The sequence below is a fragment of the Osmia lignaria genome, chromosome 13 (assembly GCF_051020975.1).
Source record: "Osmia lignaria lignaria isolate PbOS001 chromosome 13, iyOsmLign1, whole genome shotgun sequence".
Lineage (NCBI taxonomy): Eukaryota > Metazoa > Arthropoda > Insecta > Hymenoptera > Megachilidae > Osmia > Osmia lignaria.
The window spans coordinates 8,389,490-8,405,540 of NC_135044.1; the positions used below are offsets into that span (position 1 = coordinate 8,389,490).

The following is a 16,051-nucleotide window of genomic DNA, read 5'->3' on the forward strand; positions in this document are numbered from 1 at the left end:
AAACCGAGGCGTATGAACGTTTTCGTATCCAGATGAATCTGAATTTCCGATCGAATCGAAAGCAATCCACTCTGCGAGCCGCATTCGTTATCGATTCGGAGATTTACGAGAGTCACGGCAATCGTATTCGCGAATATAAAGCGCAATTAGGGGGACGCCGATGCTCTCGAATACGGCGTCACGTTTTGTTTGCACGGCAATCGTAATAATCTGTCGACTAATTAATTTCAAATTGACAGGAATTTTCACGAATAATCCACAGGTGCTCGATCTTCCATGGCCGAACGCTCCTCCCGTTCAAAGGGATTGTCTTTGCTCGAATCGTTCGCTGCCCATGAACGTTAAATCAACGTCGAACATCGTCGAGGTGCATTTCACGGTCCTCTCGATGGACGCGTTGGACGATTACAATAATCTGTTCTTCGAGGGTATCTGGGATTTTGTGAAGACCAATCCTTGTTTGCAGAAACGGAGGATGAGAGGACCATCCGGGGAGATCAAGTATAAATCGCCGATCACCGATGAGGATGAGGTAAGAGCTCCGTTTCAATGCGATTAACGCGTCGCACAGTGGGCCAGACGGCGAATCTTGGTGGAAAAATATCATTTTTGTAACGATAATCTTCAAAGGGTATACAGTAAAAGCTGGATATGTGCAACAAACATTGGGACCCAGACGTTGCATATATCCAGTCGAGGTGTCTAATCTCGGGTTACACGCGACGAGTAGCCAAGCGTGAACGTAGAAAAGGACAGACGGTGGTGGAAAGAGAGAGGTCCGATGATCAAAGGAAAGAGCCGAAACGTATCGGTGTGACTAATACTAATTCAACTATAAAACTTTTTTAGTTTTCACTTTTTTTTAGTGAAACTTTTACTAACGCATTGGCGAAATTTTTCGGATTAAAATGATACCAAACACGATATAGTTTGAATTATAATTACTTGCTAAAATTGATGTTAAAAGTTGGCGAAAAACAAAGGAGGATTGGAAATGAAAACCGGTTGCGGTGTTGGCTCGGGTTTCAAACATTGCATATATCCAGCCGAGGTGTCGATTCTGGGCATTTAAGCGTTGCATATATCCAGCCGAGGTGTCGATTCTGGGCGTTTAATGTTGCATATATCCAGCCGAGGTGTCGATTCTGGGCATTTAAACGTTGCATATATCCAGTCTACCTATTCTACGTTCGTACACAACATGCGACGTGTTGCATGTTGCATGTTGCGTGTTTGATGTATCTTTGGTGTACGGCCTGCCTTATACATATGTAGCCGAGGTATCAATTCTATATTGTTTATTTATTCTATTATCATTCTGTTATTACTGTTAGCTTGTAAATTACTTTAATTTTCAATAGGAAGAAACTGTCCGGTTTCATGGAAATCACGGGCTGTTCCTAACATCATAAAGCACCTAATTTGCAGTCAATAGTTCAGCAGCATATTCAGAATAAATAAATAAATAAATGAATATAATTCAAACTATATCGTGTTTGGTATCATTTTAATCAGAAAAATCTCACAAATGCGTTAGTAAAAGTTTCATTAAGAAAAAGTTAAAAATCAAATAGTTTTATCGTTCAATTAGTATTAGTCACACCGATATTACGGTCGGATCATATTACACGGTTTCCTCGCCGAGCAGCTCGGTTCGGCTTAGGGGGATCCCCCCAAGTGGAGGGGATAGCGATGTTGCATATATCCAGCCAAACTTTTATTGCATATATCCAGCTTTTACTGTAGCAGGATAAGATGGTCAAAAGTGCCCTTGAGCCGATTTTACTTCGCAATGCACCATTCGATAGCTTATCCCAAAAAACCAAGGTACACCAAGTTCCAACCCTGTACCTCAACCGGGAGGGTAGTTACAGGGTAAGAAAGAAAAAGTAGTTTTTGCCATATTTCTCCTATTTAACAATACGCAAGAAATCTGCAAAAATTCTAAAATATTTTAGACATGTTTCTTTATGATTGTGAATTTTTTCAGATTCAAATTGGAGATAATAGTCATGTTAATATCTAACTACTGTGAAAGTAAAAATCTAGTCGCTCGAAAGTTTCTACCCGAAATCTCAATTTTTCGACTTTTTTTTGCGTTTTTGATTTTTCACGGCTGGGATTTGCAACCGAAAAATCTGAAAAAATTCACAATCATAAAGAAACATGTCTAGAATATTTTAGAATTTTTGCAGATTTCTTATTAATATGGCAAAAACTACATTTTCTTTCTTACCCTGTAACTACCCTTCCGGTTGAGTAACAGGGTTGTAATTTGGTGTACCATGGTTTTTTGGGATAAGCTATCGAATGGTGCATTGCGAAGTAAAATCGGCTCAAGGGCACTTTTGACCATCTTATCCTGCTATACCCTTTCAGCTGATTAGAACTGTAAAAAAAAGTTTATATTTCAGAAAAATTGCGAGAAACATCCATGGTTGATCGATCCAGGACCGAATCAGTACCTCTACGTGAAGATGCACGGCACGATAATGTCGAACAGCAGCAAGTGCTCGACGAAGAACCGCATCGTGGTGCACACAGGTGGTGCAATCCACGTGTCCGTGTGTCCGAAACCGCCGATAGAATCGAGGCACCACGTGGTGGAGGTGTTCAGCGACGGCTGGGCCGTCAGCAGTAACGCGATGATCCTTGCACCGAGTCAGGACCCCATCAGGACCGTCGTTGTGGAGTTTCTCGTGAAGGAACCAGACACGTATACAGTCACCTGGCTCGAGCTCACCAGAAGGTAGCACATTCAAATCTTATCTTCCTATACCCTGTTCTTGTCTATCATCTGTTTATGATTCTGTGCTTTACCAATAAAACAGCATCCGTTTTATCTCTGCTCTTACAGTTCAGTGATCTTGAATTAAGAAGAAGACTTACTCTTATCTTTCGCAGAAAGGCTATCCTTAATTTTCCAGGATAGCAACTTTCATAAATTGAGGCTGTGAATTATCTTTCAATTCTTAGAATAAAGCCTTTATTTTAAAGTATCGAATAGCTAGCTCTGACTGACGCAACTATCGAACAAATCATAGGCGAAGGGGTTAATGTAACGAATGATTTTATTCGACAGACCGTCGGTGACATCGACGGCAGGCCTGCAAATGCCTCGAGATTGCGACCAACGGTGTCCAGAGTTGGACGCCTGCATAAACGCGTCCCTCTGGTGCGACGGAATCTCCCACTGTCCATCAGGTTACGACGAGGCCTTGACCCATTGCTCGATGCTGCTGCAACTGCCACCTCTGCATCTGGCTCTCGGTCTACTCGCTATCGTCACGATCCTAGGCGTGATCTGCTTCGTGATCTGGCGCATCTGCAGGCAACGGGCGAGTCGCTCGATATCGCAGCACAGGCTGAAGAGCATCAGCTCAGCGACGGCCATCATCGACGGGAAGGAAGTGATTTGCTGACACAGCGACAGTTCTGTGCGTTACGTCGAGGTCGACCGAGTGACCACCGTGTGACGATCACCTTTGGTCACCTTCGTTCGTCGTCGCGGCTGCCCGATCTGCCTGGTGTCCTCCTGAACGGCACACCTCCGCGACCACATCCGCCTTTACGTAACGCGCAGAACTGTTCCTCTGTAAGGATGCTTCGCTCGACGTATAGATTAGATTCTAATCGATTCTGCCGACTCTCCGCTCGACGACTCGGATCACCCTATCGTTTCTTCGCCCTCGTTCGAGAGTCGAACGATTTCCAGATACTCGTTTGGCTCATCCGACGCATCCGTCACCTCCCAATAAGCGCAACTGGGAATCGAATTGTTTTAACGAGGACAATAAGTAAAGAGAAAAAATCCTAGCGATATCCTTTCGCTCGCGCTGGTAGTATAACTTAGCGGCAACTGATTCTTCATGAAGTATACCGTTAGAATTAAATAAAATCCGAAACGTCGAACGGAGACACGAGCAGGAAGCTGTTCTTAGTAGTCGTTCGATCGGCCGTCGAGATGCCGATCGACGTGACGGCGAAGGCACGATTTTAAGTTCGCTCTTCTCAACATCGCTCTCTCCTCTTCACTTCCGGTGAACCACGCGAGATCTTCTGTAAAAAATAATCGATCGAAATCGGACCGTCGTTCCGATGAATCGAGGCGTTTCGTTTCGAACCGGAGATGATCAAGATTGTTAGGGAATTTTCCATCTTCGTGTCCATTTTCCTTCGTATAGATATAGATTATGAGGAGAATGGACATGGAACCACGAGAAATCTTCGAGCAGCCTGAATCATCTTTCTCTTAATTGAAAAAAAAAAGAAAAAAAAAGATATACTAGAGATACTTGACCAAATGTTTCAAGCGATTATCGTTTTAGGGGACTTAATGATAATTACACTAGCGGATAAGTCTTCGACGGAAGAAGGAAAGGTAGAATCTATGGTAGCCTGAGATTATGTGATACAATATACGAAATGCTGTTTTCCTCGGAGCTGAGCTCCGTTTAATAATTGTTACACCCGGCTAGGGTGGTCGAATCGGCATTACGATTCAGGGTGTTCAGAGTCGACACCGGACGACTCGTACACCATGTTCATACTTGTACATAATTATTTATCTATTTGTATCGGATGATAATGCCGTTTTAGCACGCGTCTCCGTTCTTACGATCACGTGTTTTAAGCTCAAACTCGCAAACATGGTCATTCATATTCCGTAAATTCGATCTCAACGATTGTATCGGTCGTTTCGGTAATTATTTCAATTACACTAAATAATTGAAAATAGTAATCTAAATAATTACCGTCGTTTCTTATTTCGAATCATCGGTGAAGCGTGAGTGCGAACGGAGACCTGTACCAAACCGCTTCACTATTAGCCACTAAGCACACAGCTCGGAAAGAAATGTGAGAACAACCGAAGATGATAAAAGAAATTGAGAAGAGCGCCGCGATTAAACACATTACCGTCGACTAACCGGAATTACCGTCATCGTTTTCTCGCTGTTTCAACCGTGCACGTAACGATCATTCGGAAGATAGGAAAGTCCAGGAAACGAAAGCCGAACAGCAACGTCGAAACCGAGCCTCCATATTATACGTTGATCAATGACAATCGTTAATGTATCGATTTATTAATTGTATGCTTCAAGTAGACCGCCCAAGCGGCAGCAGCAACGTCGCGAGACGAAGGTGAAACCTTCTCGTCGAGATTTCCATACGCGTACACACACGACTTCGTCCTAACGAGAAGACTTTTTTATCTTTAAAAACGCGTCCTCTTATTTCGTACGTTTAAGGGTTTATTCGCTCTCGTTCGCTCGATACAAATCGGTCATTCTTCTTCTACTCGACGATATACAGGGTGTTCGACAACAGTTGCGCAAAGTTTTAAGGGGTGATTCTAGGAATCAAGAATAATGAAATAGCGTTTGCAGCTTTGTTTTCCAGTAATTAACGTTTACAAATTCGAATAAAATGCGCCTGAAACCTGCAACCCGCTCAGCACCTACGACTGAACGTCAGATCAGCAGGGGAAGGTACAGTCATAACCAAGAATCGTTGAATAGTAGAAACTTAACTCGTGCTATTCTGTTTCTCGGTACTGCGCCATTCGACTTCGATTCTTGGTTATGACTGTACCGACCCCTGATGACCTGACGTTTAGTCGTCGGTGCTAGGCGGGTTGCAGGTTTCAGGCGCTTTTTACTCGAATTTTTAAACGTTAATTATTGGAAAACAAAGCCGTAAACACTATTTCGTTATTCTTGATTTTCGTCTTATTTTGATCCCTAGAATCACCCCTTAAAATTTTGCCCACCTGTTGTCGAACACCCTGTATATCTCTCTCGTTCTTTCTCGTGAAACAAATCCATTTTTCCGGATATTCCCGATTCATGTTTCTTGCGTTGCGGGGACCAAAAATGAAAGAAACGCGTACGACCGCTGGAATTGGCCGTGCCAAAATACCATCGTCTCGTTCACTCACTCTCTCTCTCTCTCTCTTTCTCTCACTTGGTTAGTTCGGTTGGCTCGCGTGGATTCCGTTGGTCCGGCGCGATCAATACCAAATACATACATTTACAGAGAATCGAAGACTGACTTTAGTTTCTCGCGTTCAATCGTTGCTGTTGCTCCAGCGATTCCGTGATAACACACGAGATGCACACTTCTCAGTTCACTGCCATTTCCGTTTTATCGCACACATTGTGTCGCGGATCGGTTTCGAGTGATCGTGATAACGTATCAGAAGGAAATCGAGAGAAAACACACCTTGATACGTTGCGTTCAATTAAACCTTTTCTCCTGTTCGTTAATCAACGTTTCGATGTAATTAACAAGGGCTGCCAATGAAAGATAATCATTCGAAATAATTCTAAAGTTCATTCAGACACAAGCTTACAAGTTCGATACGATACTGGACAAAGAGAGACAAGACCGTGTATAAGATTAAAGATCATCATAAAAATCTCTCTACCATCTATAATCTATGGTAAACATAAATGATCGAAGGATCGAGATAAATTGTAAACGAAACTCGCACAAAGGTCTTCGTAACTGTGTGTACAATGAGTTGCATTGAATTTGTCGCAGTGAAGTTAGCCACGCATTCACTAACCGACGCGGCGTGAATGCGTTAGTGAATGTATAGCCAACTTCACTGCGACAAGTTCAATGCAACTCAGTGTTACTTGAAATAATCTTGATCTCGACGCAAAACAACGACGACGATCTAGAGGCATCTGAACAGCGGGGAATGAAGTTATGCGCGCGAAAAGTAAATACTCTCCTCTGGTGGCCCACGTATGTTCGCGTATACGCGTACGAAAAAGGTTTATCGCAGGCAAGCGTTACAATCGATTGGCAAACGAACACCAACCAACCACTGGTCCAGTTGCAATTTATCGGCGAACCTTTATTGACACGGTGTATGAAAACGTGGCCCCCGTGTTTGGCGACACCCGCAGGGTAAGGGCCATCGACTAGGCGAATCGCGTGGACTGTAGTAAACTAACGCACCCTCGACGCGATCGTAACTTGTTTGCACGATGGTAGCTGTATTAATCTGGTTGCATCTCTCTTTTGTTTCCTTTCTTCGCCGCAACTATATGGATCCTGGGTCCATAGATTTTTATTTCGGTTACCAGATACACGCGCTACTTTCTTTTGCAATCTGCAAATGATAGAAAAAATTATTTAACACTCGAATGAAATTGAAATTATTCTAATCGCTCCATCGAACTATTGAAACAAGTTACAAAGATAAAACTAGTCAGATAGCCCTCGCGACAGGTGTATGTGTAAATAGATAGTAAAATCGTCGCGAAATCGACGAACGACGCGATTGTAAATAAACCTAAGATACACAGACACGTACGAGTTTTAACTAATTCTAGATCACGATCTAAGCTACCAGGTAAACTATGTAGACGATTAGACGTTACTAATTACAATGTAAACCATATCCATGAGCGCGCTGGAATTCAAAGACGAAACGTTGCCGTCGATTCGCTGCCAGCCTTTCCTTCTCGCAACTTACCGGACCATTTGGATATTTCAAATCTTTTCTTCGTTTCTATTTGAATTCGAAACCTCGAATTCACCGATGATTTCAGCTCCTTGGTAACTGATAGAATAGATAGAAAAATAATTGTTTTAAGAATCAAAATATGGTATACACAGTTCCAGGAAGTTTGCGAGAAATTATGGTACACACCAGTCCCCGTTGATAAATCAAGAAAGGAAGGAACGTTTTCGTTATTCCGTCAGGCGTGTCGAATCGACAAAATTCGCGCGGTTTCTATGTACATAATTAAGCGTAAGTGTTAAACGAATATCGTGAATACCGAGAAACCGCACAACACGATTAAGTTTAATCATTTCTCGACAAACTGTTACGTGTAAAAAAAGAAAAGGAACAAACTTAGGGAAAGAAACGATGTACGGTGGGAGTTTAAAACTCGTCGGATTGACTTGTACAGCGTTTTAGGCCTGTCCACGAACGAGGATCCTCATGTTGCTCATACCCATCGTTATTAGTCATCTTCTCTGAAAAAAAGAAAAAAAAAAAGTATATGATAGAGTAGATAAAGTGCGAATAATCATATCGAACCGTGTCAATATTTTAGAACATTGAATTGACATGTAGTTAATAATTATCAATTATTTACTATAGAAATCGGATGGGTAAAACAATTTGGATCACGAAGGTTATCCCGGTGGACTGGCCTGATTTATTCAACAGCACGGAACTTTCACGTGTTCCGAAACTCATCTCGAAGACTGCCGAAAAACGCTTATTGTTTCAAACGCTTCGGCGTCGCGCAATAATCATCGTTCAGGGCGGTTCGAATAACGAATAAGCGTTAGATATTACTTTCACGTTGAATTACATCAGCAGACGGTAGCATTAATAGCACATCTTCCTTATTTGCGATCTTTTCAAACTATCTCGTCACCTATTTTTGCAAATAATCACATACAATTTCTACTTCGAGTAACTGCAACAGAAATCTAACATTATCGATCGTCGATAACATCTCATCCGACGCGACGGTTCAAAGCTTCCCGCGCAACGATTAATTCAAATGGAATGCACATTTTCAATATTCTTTGCCTTCGTGCACAATGATTCATGTTTTCCTGTTTACTTCAACTTTTCATTCGAATCACATCAATCGTACAGACCCGTAGACGGTTCTGCTGATCTCTTCAAACAGATTTTTCGCAATACGAAGGTTTTGAAAAGAAGATGTACATGCAATACCTCGGGATACTGAAATTTCCTCGATTCCTGACAGCAACAAAAATAAATAATCATTAACGAACGATATATAAAGGCTCGTAAAAAAGATGCATAACGATATAAGAACAGAATATCCGATTTACAGTAAGCGTGAAATTATAAAACAGATCCGACAATAACATACGAACGCATGTATACAACAATTTTCCGCATGCGACTGCGTGCACCGCATATATACTTGAAGGAAAATGTTAAGTAGCAAGAAATATAGTTGTATCTCTCAGGTCGACGCGACATATACGTCACAGTAAAGGAGTAAATTAAAAAAAAAATATTCTAATGATTCATCGTCTGTTGTGAAATCTGTCGAAACGTCGTTTTCATGACGATGAATCATGTATGATATCTGTTCACTAATTAACGCGTAAACTGAATTCATTCTTTTTTTCTATTTCAATTAAACCTACTCCAATAGAATACCTATGATAATGTCAACATATTAATTGATTCGTCTCGTTCGACCTGAAAGATACTTTTACAAATTGATTAACAAAAAAACAATAGGGGATGGATCACTGTCAGCCGTAAACATTTGAACAGAACCTCCAAAAGACATGCTCACACAACATGCATATAGTTACTAATTATACCATTATTGATTACCGATTCGAATATCGAGTATGCGACATTTTTAATAAATTATTTTGAAGATTGCTCGGCTTGTTTACCCTGATTAATCTACCCCTTTTTGTAGTTTTCCTTCTGTAATAAAATGAAATAAACCGTATGCTCGATAACCTGATCCTTTTAAATTTTTCATTTTGAATAGTGTCACATGACTGTCAGGTTAGATACCTATGGAAAAATGAATCCCTAAAAGAAAATAAATATTGTGACATTACACATTTGAGATATATGTATGTACATTGAAGGATTTTAAGATAAGAAGATTAATTCTATTTAAAAATGTGTAAAACGATGTTAATAGATGTTGAGAAAAGCTAGTATGATGATAAATTAACGATCTTAGTACTTTTTATGCTTATGTTGCCAGTACATTTTTTTCCCGCCTCTCGGAACAATCGAACCTCCGTTAAAACGTCATCGAGTTTTTCTCAGCATCTCGTGACGTCAAGTAAAACCGTAATAATTGCCTTTTTTTGTTCCCCCACTATACTTCTTCTGTACGTACATTTCTCTTAAATCTACGCAACATATGTGACTTCTGTTAACTTCAAATCACTTCAAACGTAGTTACAGTATTCGTCACGAAAATAAAGTTACAGATATATATATATATAGTATAGAATTCTTTGAAAACTTAGGTAAGCTCTAAATTAATCAGCAACGTTAACAGTTTCAGTATAAAGCTTGGTCGGACAAGTTTGTGTGTCATTGTTTCGTAACAAGTGGGTAAACATAAGGTCTGCGAAATTACCATAATTGAGTTCTTTAATCTACTTCCTCGGTCGATAGTTTAGCGAGAAGTAGGTGTGTCAGACGCTTTTTGTAATTATAACACGATTGTTTCTTTTAATTATTACTTTTTACATGGTTAAAGAGGTAATTTTTTATTGCAGATTATTTGTGTCCAATCTTTTGTCAAAAACAAAACAGGCAAAATGAGTTACGGTTACCAAGTAAGTAAAATTATACAGTTTTGAATAATGTAGTTAAGGTTTTCTACTGTGTTTGCGATATAATATTAACAAAAGAGTGTGAATATCTGATTTTAATTTGCACTTGGTATCAAAGGGACCACCGGTGATTCAATTTCCGGGACATGTACCACCACCAACATCATTTGGAGCTCCACCTGGCACACCCTCTGCCCCTGGTGCTGCTTCTGCTCCTTCTTATTCTCAAAGTGGCAATTTTGGTTTCACAAATGCTCCACCTACAACTTTTGGAATGCCACAGCCATATTCTCCTTATCCTTCAACTCCTTATCCTATACAACCTAGTCATCCTGTTCCTGGGCAATGCCCTGCTCCAGCACCAGGAGCTTATCCTCAATATATGCCTCAACTTGTTCCTCAATCTACCTCTCCTTATCCACCTCAACAGATGCAACAACCATATTCTAATCAACCTTCTGGGTATCCGCAACAGCAAAATTATGCTGTGTATCCAAATCTTCAAAATGTACCAGAAGCAAAAGAATGTTTTAGTGGATCTTCTCCGTATCCCTCTGGTCCTAATGCTTACTCAAATAATTCAAATCCCTACCAAGGTGGAAGCTATCCTGGGGGGCAGGGTGGTGGATCATACTCTCCTTATGGAAGTAAATCTGCCTCACCACGATCTTACCCAGCCCAAGCCCCCCGAAAAGATCAGTTTGCACCTAAGGTGAGACTATGAAAACATGCATAGAAAATAACACTAGATTTTCATCAATTTCTAGTTATCATTCTTTGCCATTGCAAATTTTACAATTAACTTTTTATTGATTTCTGTTCTAGTTATCCCCTACTGTTGTACCATACGGTGATTTCGATCCCAGGGCAGATGCGGAAGCTTTAAGAAAGGCAATGAAAGGTTTTGGTACAGATGAAAAGAGTATTATTAATGTACTTGCCAATCGCACTAATCTACAGCGTCAAGAGATTGCCGTTCAGTTTAAAACTTTGTACGGAAAGGTATGAAAAATGTTAATGAAACGTGTAACAATGTAATTAACACAAGCTTTTTTTTCATATAGGATTTAATAAAAGATTTGAAGTCCGAATTATCGGGCAACTTTGAAAAGTTAATTCTCGCTATGATGATGCCATTGCCACAATATTATGCCAAGGAATTGCATGACGCAATGTCCGGTATCGGAACCGACGAATGCGTACTTATCGAGGTATTATGCACAATGTCTAACCACGAGATTCGGGTGATTAAACAAGCTTACGAAGCAAGTAAGTTCTACTCGCATTAATTATAAATTACCAAACACCATACATTTTTTTCTAAGAACAATTGCAATTTATCCAGTGTACGGAAGATCATTAGAAGATGATTTGAGTGACGATACTTCTGGCAATTTCAAACGGTTAATGGTATCGTTGTGTTGTGCCAACAGAGATGAGTCATTCGATGTAGATCCTGCAGCCGCAGTAGAAGATGCCAAAGAACTTCTCAGAGCTGGTACATATTGTTCTGTATAACGCGATATGATTATCAACAGCTGTAAATAGTAATTTCTAATTTCTATTTAGGTGAACTTCGCTTTGGTACTGATGAATCAATATTCAATGCAATTCTTGTTCAGAGAAATGTTCCACAGTTGAGACAAATATTCCAAGAATATGAAAATATAACTGGCCATACTATCGAAGATGCGATCGAGAACGAATTTTCAGGTGATATTAAGAAGGGCCTCCTTGCACTTGGTATGTAATTGTTGTATCTTCAGTGTTTGTCACGATTGTTCTTTTTTTTTTTTAATTTTCACTGATATACTAACGTGTATTAAATTCTATGATAGTGAAATGCGTGAAAAACAGAGCTGCCTTTTTTGCTGAACAATTATACAAAAGTATGAAAGGTTTCGGGACAGACGATAATCGTTTAATTAGATTGGTTGCCACGCGTTCTGAGATAGACATGGGAGAAATAAAAGAAGTATTCAGACAACAGTATGATGAACCGTTGGAAAACTTTATAGCCGTTAGTATAATTACTAATAAACATGCGTATAAATATAGAAATTGAATTTAATCTTGAGTCTGTTTCAGGGGGATTGTTCCGGTCATTACAAGAAATGTCTTCTGGCTCTTATTTCTTAAAACTGTAACAGCAACAAATGACAAATCCTTTCTTGTCGCATTTAAAACTCCAATTGATCAAGTATTAATGTTCACATAATTATTTATCATGCCTGTGTTGGTCTCGGATATATTACGGACAATATTTGTCTGGCATTGAAATACAATGTTCCTATATAGAAAATTATTATATACAACTATTTACAACTATAAAGCTTGGAATACGTGTTTTACATTGAATCTCAAACTTCAATGCGATTATTGTTGAATTTGAATATCTGAAAGTCTACTATAACTCCACCCCTAAAATAACAAAAATTGACAGATTTATAAAAACGACAACTATTCTTATACGATATGTTTTTTTATCTTATATAAGCTATATATATATATTACAATTACTATGTTTATCTATATATATACTATGGATATAAACAAAAATAAAAAATTGTTATTAAACTAGTTCAATCTTTTATACGGTTCTATTACGCGGGTAAGTAAATAAAAAAAATTTTTGGACTTGGCGTTGCTTCAATTTTTTTGCTTAAATGGGGTAAATTAAATAATAACTCAGTTGCTCTTTTTAAATCATTTATTTTCCAATACGCATAAATTGAATACAAGTTCGTCAAATAATCTTATGCTGTTGCAAAGCACCGGTGCTTCGGGGTCCCTGACACCCCGGATGCCATTCGGTGTGCAAAGCATCATCCGTGTTTCGGGGTCCCTAACATCCCAAGATGATACGCGGGAAGCGCCACCGGTGCATCGGGGTCCTTAACACCCCGGGTGCCATAATGTCGGTACGCAAAGATTAGCGTTCGGGGTCCTTAACACCCCGGACGCCATAATGTCGGTATGCAAAGAATAGCTTTGGGGTCTCTAACATCCCAAGATGATATGCCGGTTTGCAGCGAGCGCCACTGATGCATCGGGGTCCTTGACACCCCGGAAGCTATAATGTCGGTATGCAAAGAATAGCTTTGGGGTCTCTAACATCCCAAGATGATACGCGGGGAGCACCACCGGTGCATCGGGGTCCTTAACACCCCGGGTGCCATAATGTCGGTACGCAAAGATTAGCGTTCGGGGTCCTTAACACCCCGGACGCCATAATGTCGGTATGCAAAGAATAGCTTGGGGGTCTCTAACATCCCAAGATGATATGCCAGTTTGCAGCGAGCGTCACCGATGCATCGGGGTCCTTAACACCCCGGATGCCATAATGTCGGTACGCAAAGATTAGCATTCGGGGTCCTTAACACCCCGGACGCCATAATGTCGGTATGTAAAGAATAGCTTTGGGGTCTCTAACATCCCAAGATGATACGCGGGGAGCGCCACCGGTGCATCGGGGTCCTTAACACCCCTGGTGCCATAATGTCGGTACGCAAAGATTAGCGTTCGGGGTCCTTAACACCCCGACGCCACAATGTTGGTATGCAAAGAATAGCTTTGGGGTCTCTAACATCCCAAGATGATATGCCGGTTTGCAGCGAGCGTCACTGATGCATCGGGGTCCTTGACACCCCGGAAGCCATAATGTCGATATGCAAAGAATAGCTTTGGGGTCTCTAACATCCCAAGATAATATGCCGATTTGCAGCGAGCGCCACTGATGTATCGGGGTCCTTGACACCCCGGAAGCCATAATATCGGTATGCAAAGACTTTTTGTATCTATAGTCATTGAATGGAATCAGGAATTACGAATATGTATTTTCATTGAGCTATTCGAAGCCGCTGAAGACAGATTGATTTAGGATTGCTCACATTTTGACTTTTAATAATTAAAAGACAATCATATTAATTAACATTGCAACAATGTTTGGGGTAAGACGAGCTCTTCTGTCCAGTTCAGTGTAAGTTTAGTTCAATTTTTTATTTATAACTGTAGTATGGTTGATATTATATAATTTCTAACCTATTACGTTCTCTGCTATTTGTCATAATTATTTAATTTTATTAATAAAATAACATTATATTTGTTAATAATGTACATATAATTTTCTTCGCAACTAACATTTTGAGTCTTAAAATCCGATCGCAAAAATACGCAGTATTACATTTTGGAGTCGTATATTCTAAGTATACATACATATAAAACGTTTGATTTCGCCTCTTAATTAAATTTTTATTTGTATACCAGGCATTTCATCAAAAATTTATTAATTGTGTTTTATAGCAGGCACTTGATCTTTCTGTCAAAAATTTGGAGTTTTTGACCAAAAAAAAGAGCACAATCTTTTTAAAATATATACATTTATAAATTATCCAAATTAAACAGGAGTATAAAAATACATACAAAATTGTGTAGACCTTTGACATAAGATAAGCACGTTAATCGCTCTTTAAATATATATATATATTTAAATCATATGATTTAAAAAATAAAGACCTTTTACATTATAAATATGATAATACTCATGTTATCTGTAAATAATAAAATTAATGTTTTGTAGATATAATATCAAATGAGCGTAATGAACATACAATTGTTTTGTTTACTTAAAGAAAAAATATTACCACTAATAATGTATTGATATATTTGTTGTTTTTTAGGAAAGACGCAATTGTGAAGGCGAAACATACGCTTCCCGATTTACCTTACGACTACAAAGCTTTGGAACCTGTTATATGCGCTGAAATCATGCAACTTCATCATTCGAAGCACCACGCGACTTATGTAAATAATTTAAATGCTGCTGAAGAAAAAATGAAAGCAGCTGTTGCCAAAGGCGACGTTACCGCGCAGGTTGCTTTAGCACCTGCTATCAAATTCAATGGTGGTGGCCATGTGAATCATTCTATTTTCTGGTGTAATCTTTCTCCGGGTAGCAGTAAACCAGATGGTAGGTTATTTTAAGGGAAATGTTATTTGTTTAATACAAAATGTTTAACAATTCAAAACAGCTGTTCTATTACAGCTGCGCTACTTAAACAAATTGAAAAGGATTTTTGCAGCATGGAAGAAATGAAGAAACGATTATCTGAAATGACTGTTGCAATTCAGGGCTCTGGTTGGGGTTGGCTTGGGTATTGTCAAAAATCAAAATGTTTAAAGTTAGCAACTTGTGCTAACCAAGATCCATTACAAGCTACAACTGGTTGGACACCTCTTCTCGGCATCGATGTTTGGGAGCATGCTTATTATTTGCAATACAAAAATGTTCGTCCCGATTATGTTAAAGCAATTTTTGATATCGTTAACTGGAATGATGTCAGTGCTCGTTTCAAAGCTGCTAGTGGCTGTTAAAGTATAAATTGGTAATAATTGAATCTAAGTATGATAGCGTTAAAAGTGATATTTACTTAGTAGGAATCTTTTCCAAAAAATAATTTTATATTTTCCATTATTCCATTTGTTTTGAAAAAGCATTTGTGATTTTGTATACACCTATTTCATAAGTATAATGTAGATATCGTGCATACGTGTAATAACGAACGAAAGGCTAATAAACTCTATGGAAATGATTGCCTATTTACGATATAGAAATCTCTTTTAGAGAAATAAAAGGCAATTTTTTATTTCAAGGATAATTCTAATTTCAGATATTCAAATTTGATTTGAAAGATGGCGCTGGAATCGAAGCGCGCAATTC

General features: G+C 39.3%; 3 protein-coding genes and 1 long non-coding RNA gene across 21 annotated transcripts in view; 3 read left to right on the forward strand and 1 right to left on the reverse strand.

Moving 5' to 3' along the window:
* LOC117602038 (uncharacterized) overlaps positions 1-3,817 on the forward strand; it is a 62,870-nt gene extending 59,053 nt beyond the window's left edge. For all 3 annotated transcript variants that reach the window (XM_034319499.2, XM_076691754.1, XM_034319500.2), the window contains 3 exons: positions 263-532; positions 2,415-2,749; positions 3,083-3,817. In XM_034319499.2, coding sequence (XP_034175390.1) covers positions 263-532; positions 2,415-2,749; positions 3,083-3,422 — 945 coding nt within the window. In that variant the 3' untranslated portion in view covers positions 3,423-3,817. The remainder of the gene's footprint in view (positions 1-262; positions 533-2,414; positions 2,750-3,082) is intronic.
* Positions 449-8,917, reverse strand: LOC117602046 (uncharacterized). Of its 8 annotated transcripts, none has more exons than XR_004580860.2 (6): positions 8,121-8,917; positions 7,667-7,998; positions 7,490-7,576; positions 6,642-7,123; positions 2,466-4,059; positions 449-588 (listed from the first exon to the last, which is right to left on the reverse strand). It is a non-coding gene; the product is annotated as an uncharacterized LOC117602046 (long non-coding RNA). The 8 variants fall into 8 exon arrangements; XR_004580857.2 differs by having other exon boundaries at positions 6,223-7,123; XR_013063288.1 differs by having other exon boundaries at positions 2,466-7,123; positions 7,667-7,750; positions 7,874-7,998; positions 8,121-8,915.
* An 860-nt stretch (positions 8,918-9,777) lies between these two features.
* On the forward strand, positions 9,778-12,595 carry LOC117602039 (annexin B11). 9 transcript variants are annotated; one of them, XM_034319502.2, is made up of 10 exons: positions 9,778-9,879; positions 10,053-10,186; positions 10,276-10,335; positions 10,451-11,044; positions 11,158-11,334; positions 11,397-11,601; positions 11,678-11,830; positions 11,902-12,075; positions 12,171-12,352; positions 12,421-12,595. In XM_034319502.2, the coding sequence occupies exons 3-10, from the start codon at positions 10,318-10,320 to the stop codon at positions 12,469-12,471; spliced, it is 1,554 nt and encodes a 517-aa protein (XP_034175393.2). In that variant the 5' UTR covers positions 9,778-9,879; positions 10,053-10,186; positions 10,276-10,317; the 3' UTR covers positions 12,472-12,595. The 9 variants fall into 9 exon arrangements, with proteins under 9 accessions (XP_034175393.2, XP_034175394.2, XP_034175399.2 ...); XM_034319503.2 differs by lacking the exons at positions 9,778-9,879; positions 10,053-10,186 and adding an exon at positions 9,880-10,020; XM_034319505.2 differs by lacking the exon at positions 9,778-9,879 and having other exon boundaries at positions 10,027-10,204.
* Positions 12,596-14,150: 1,555 nt separating this feature from the next.
* Sod2 (superoxide dismutase 2) lies at positions 14,151-15,906 on the forward strand. Its single transcript, XM_034319531.2, has 3 exons — positions 14,151-14,311; positions 15,012-15,301; positions 15,377-15,906. The coding sequence occupies exons 1-3, from the start codon at positions 14,274-14,276 to the stop codon at positions 15,703-15,705; spliced, it is 657 nt and encodes a 218-aa protein (XP_034175422.2). The 5' UTR covers positions 14,151-14,273; the 3' UTR covers positions 15,706-15,906.
* Positions 15,907-16,051: the final 145 nt, after the last annotated feature.

What these genes read in the sequence shown, in the direction of transcription:
- Sod2 (XM_034319531.2), top strand. Translation starts at nt 14,274, where the DNA reads ATGTTTGGGGTAAGACGAGCTCTTCTGTCCAGTTCAGT. An exon ending in GCTCTTCTGTCCAGTTCAGT is followed by an intron (nt 14,312 to 15,011) that starts GTAAGTTTAGTT and finishes GTTGTTTTTTAG; the next exon opens with GAAAGACGCAATTGTGAAGG. An exon ending in GGGTAGCAGTAAACCAGATG is followed by an intron (nt 15,302 to 15,376) that starts GTAGGTTATTTT and finishes GTTCTATTACAG; the next exon opens with CTGCGCTACTTAAACAAATT.
- LOC117602039 (XM_034319502.2), top strand. An exon ending in CAAAGAACTTCTCAGAGCTG is followed by an intron (nt 11,831 to 11,901) that starts GTACATATTGTT and finishes ATTTCTATTTAG; the next exon opens with GTGAACTTCGCTTTGGTACT. An exon ending in CGTTGGAAAACTTTATAGCC is followed by an intron (nt 12,353 to 12,420) that starts GTTAGTATAATT and finishes AGTCTGTTTCAG; the next exon opens with GGGGATTGTTCCGGTCATTA.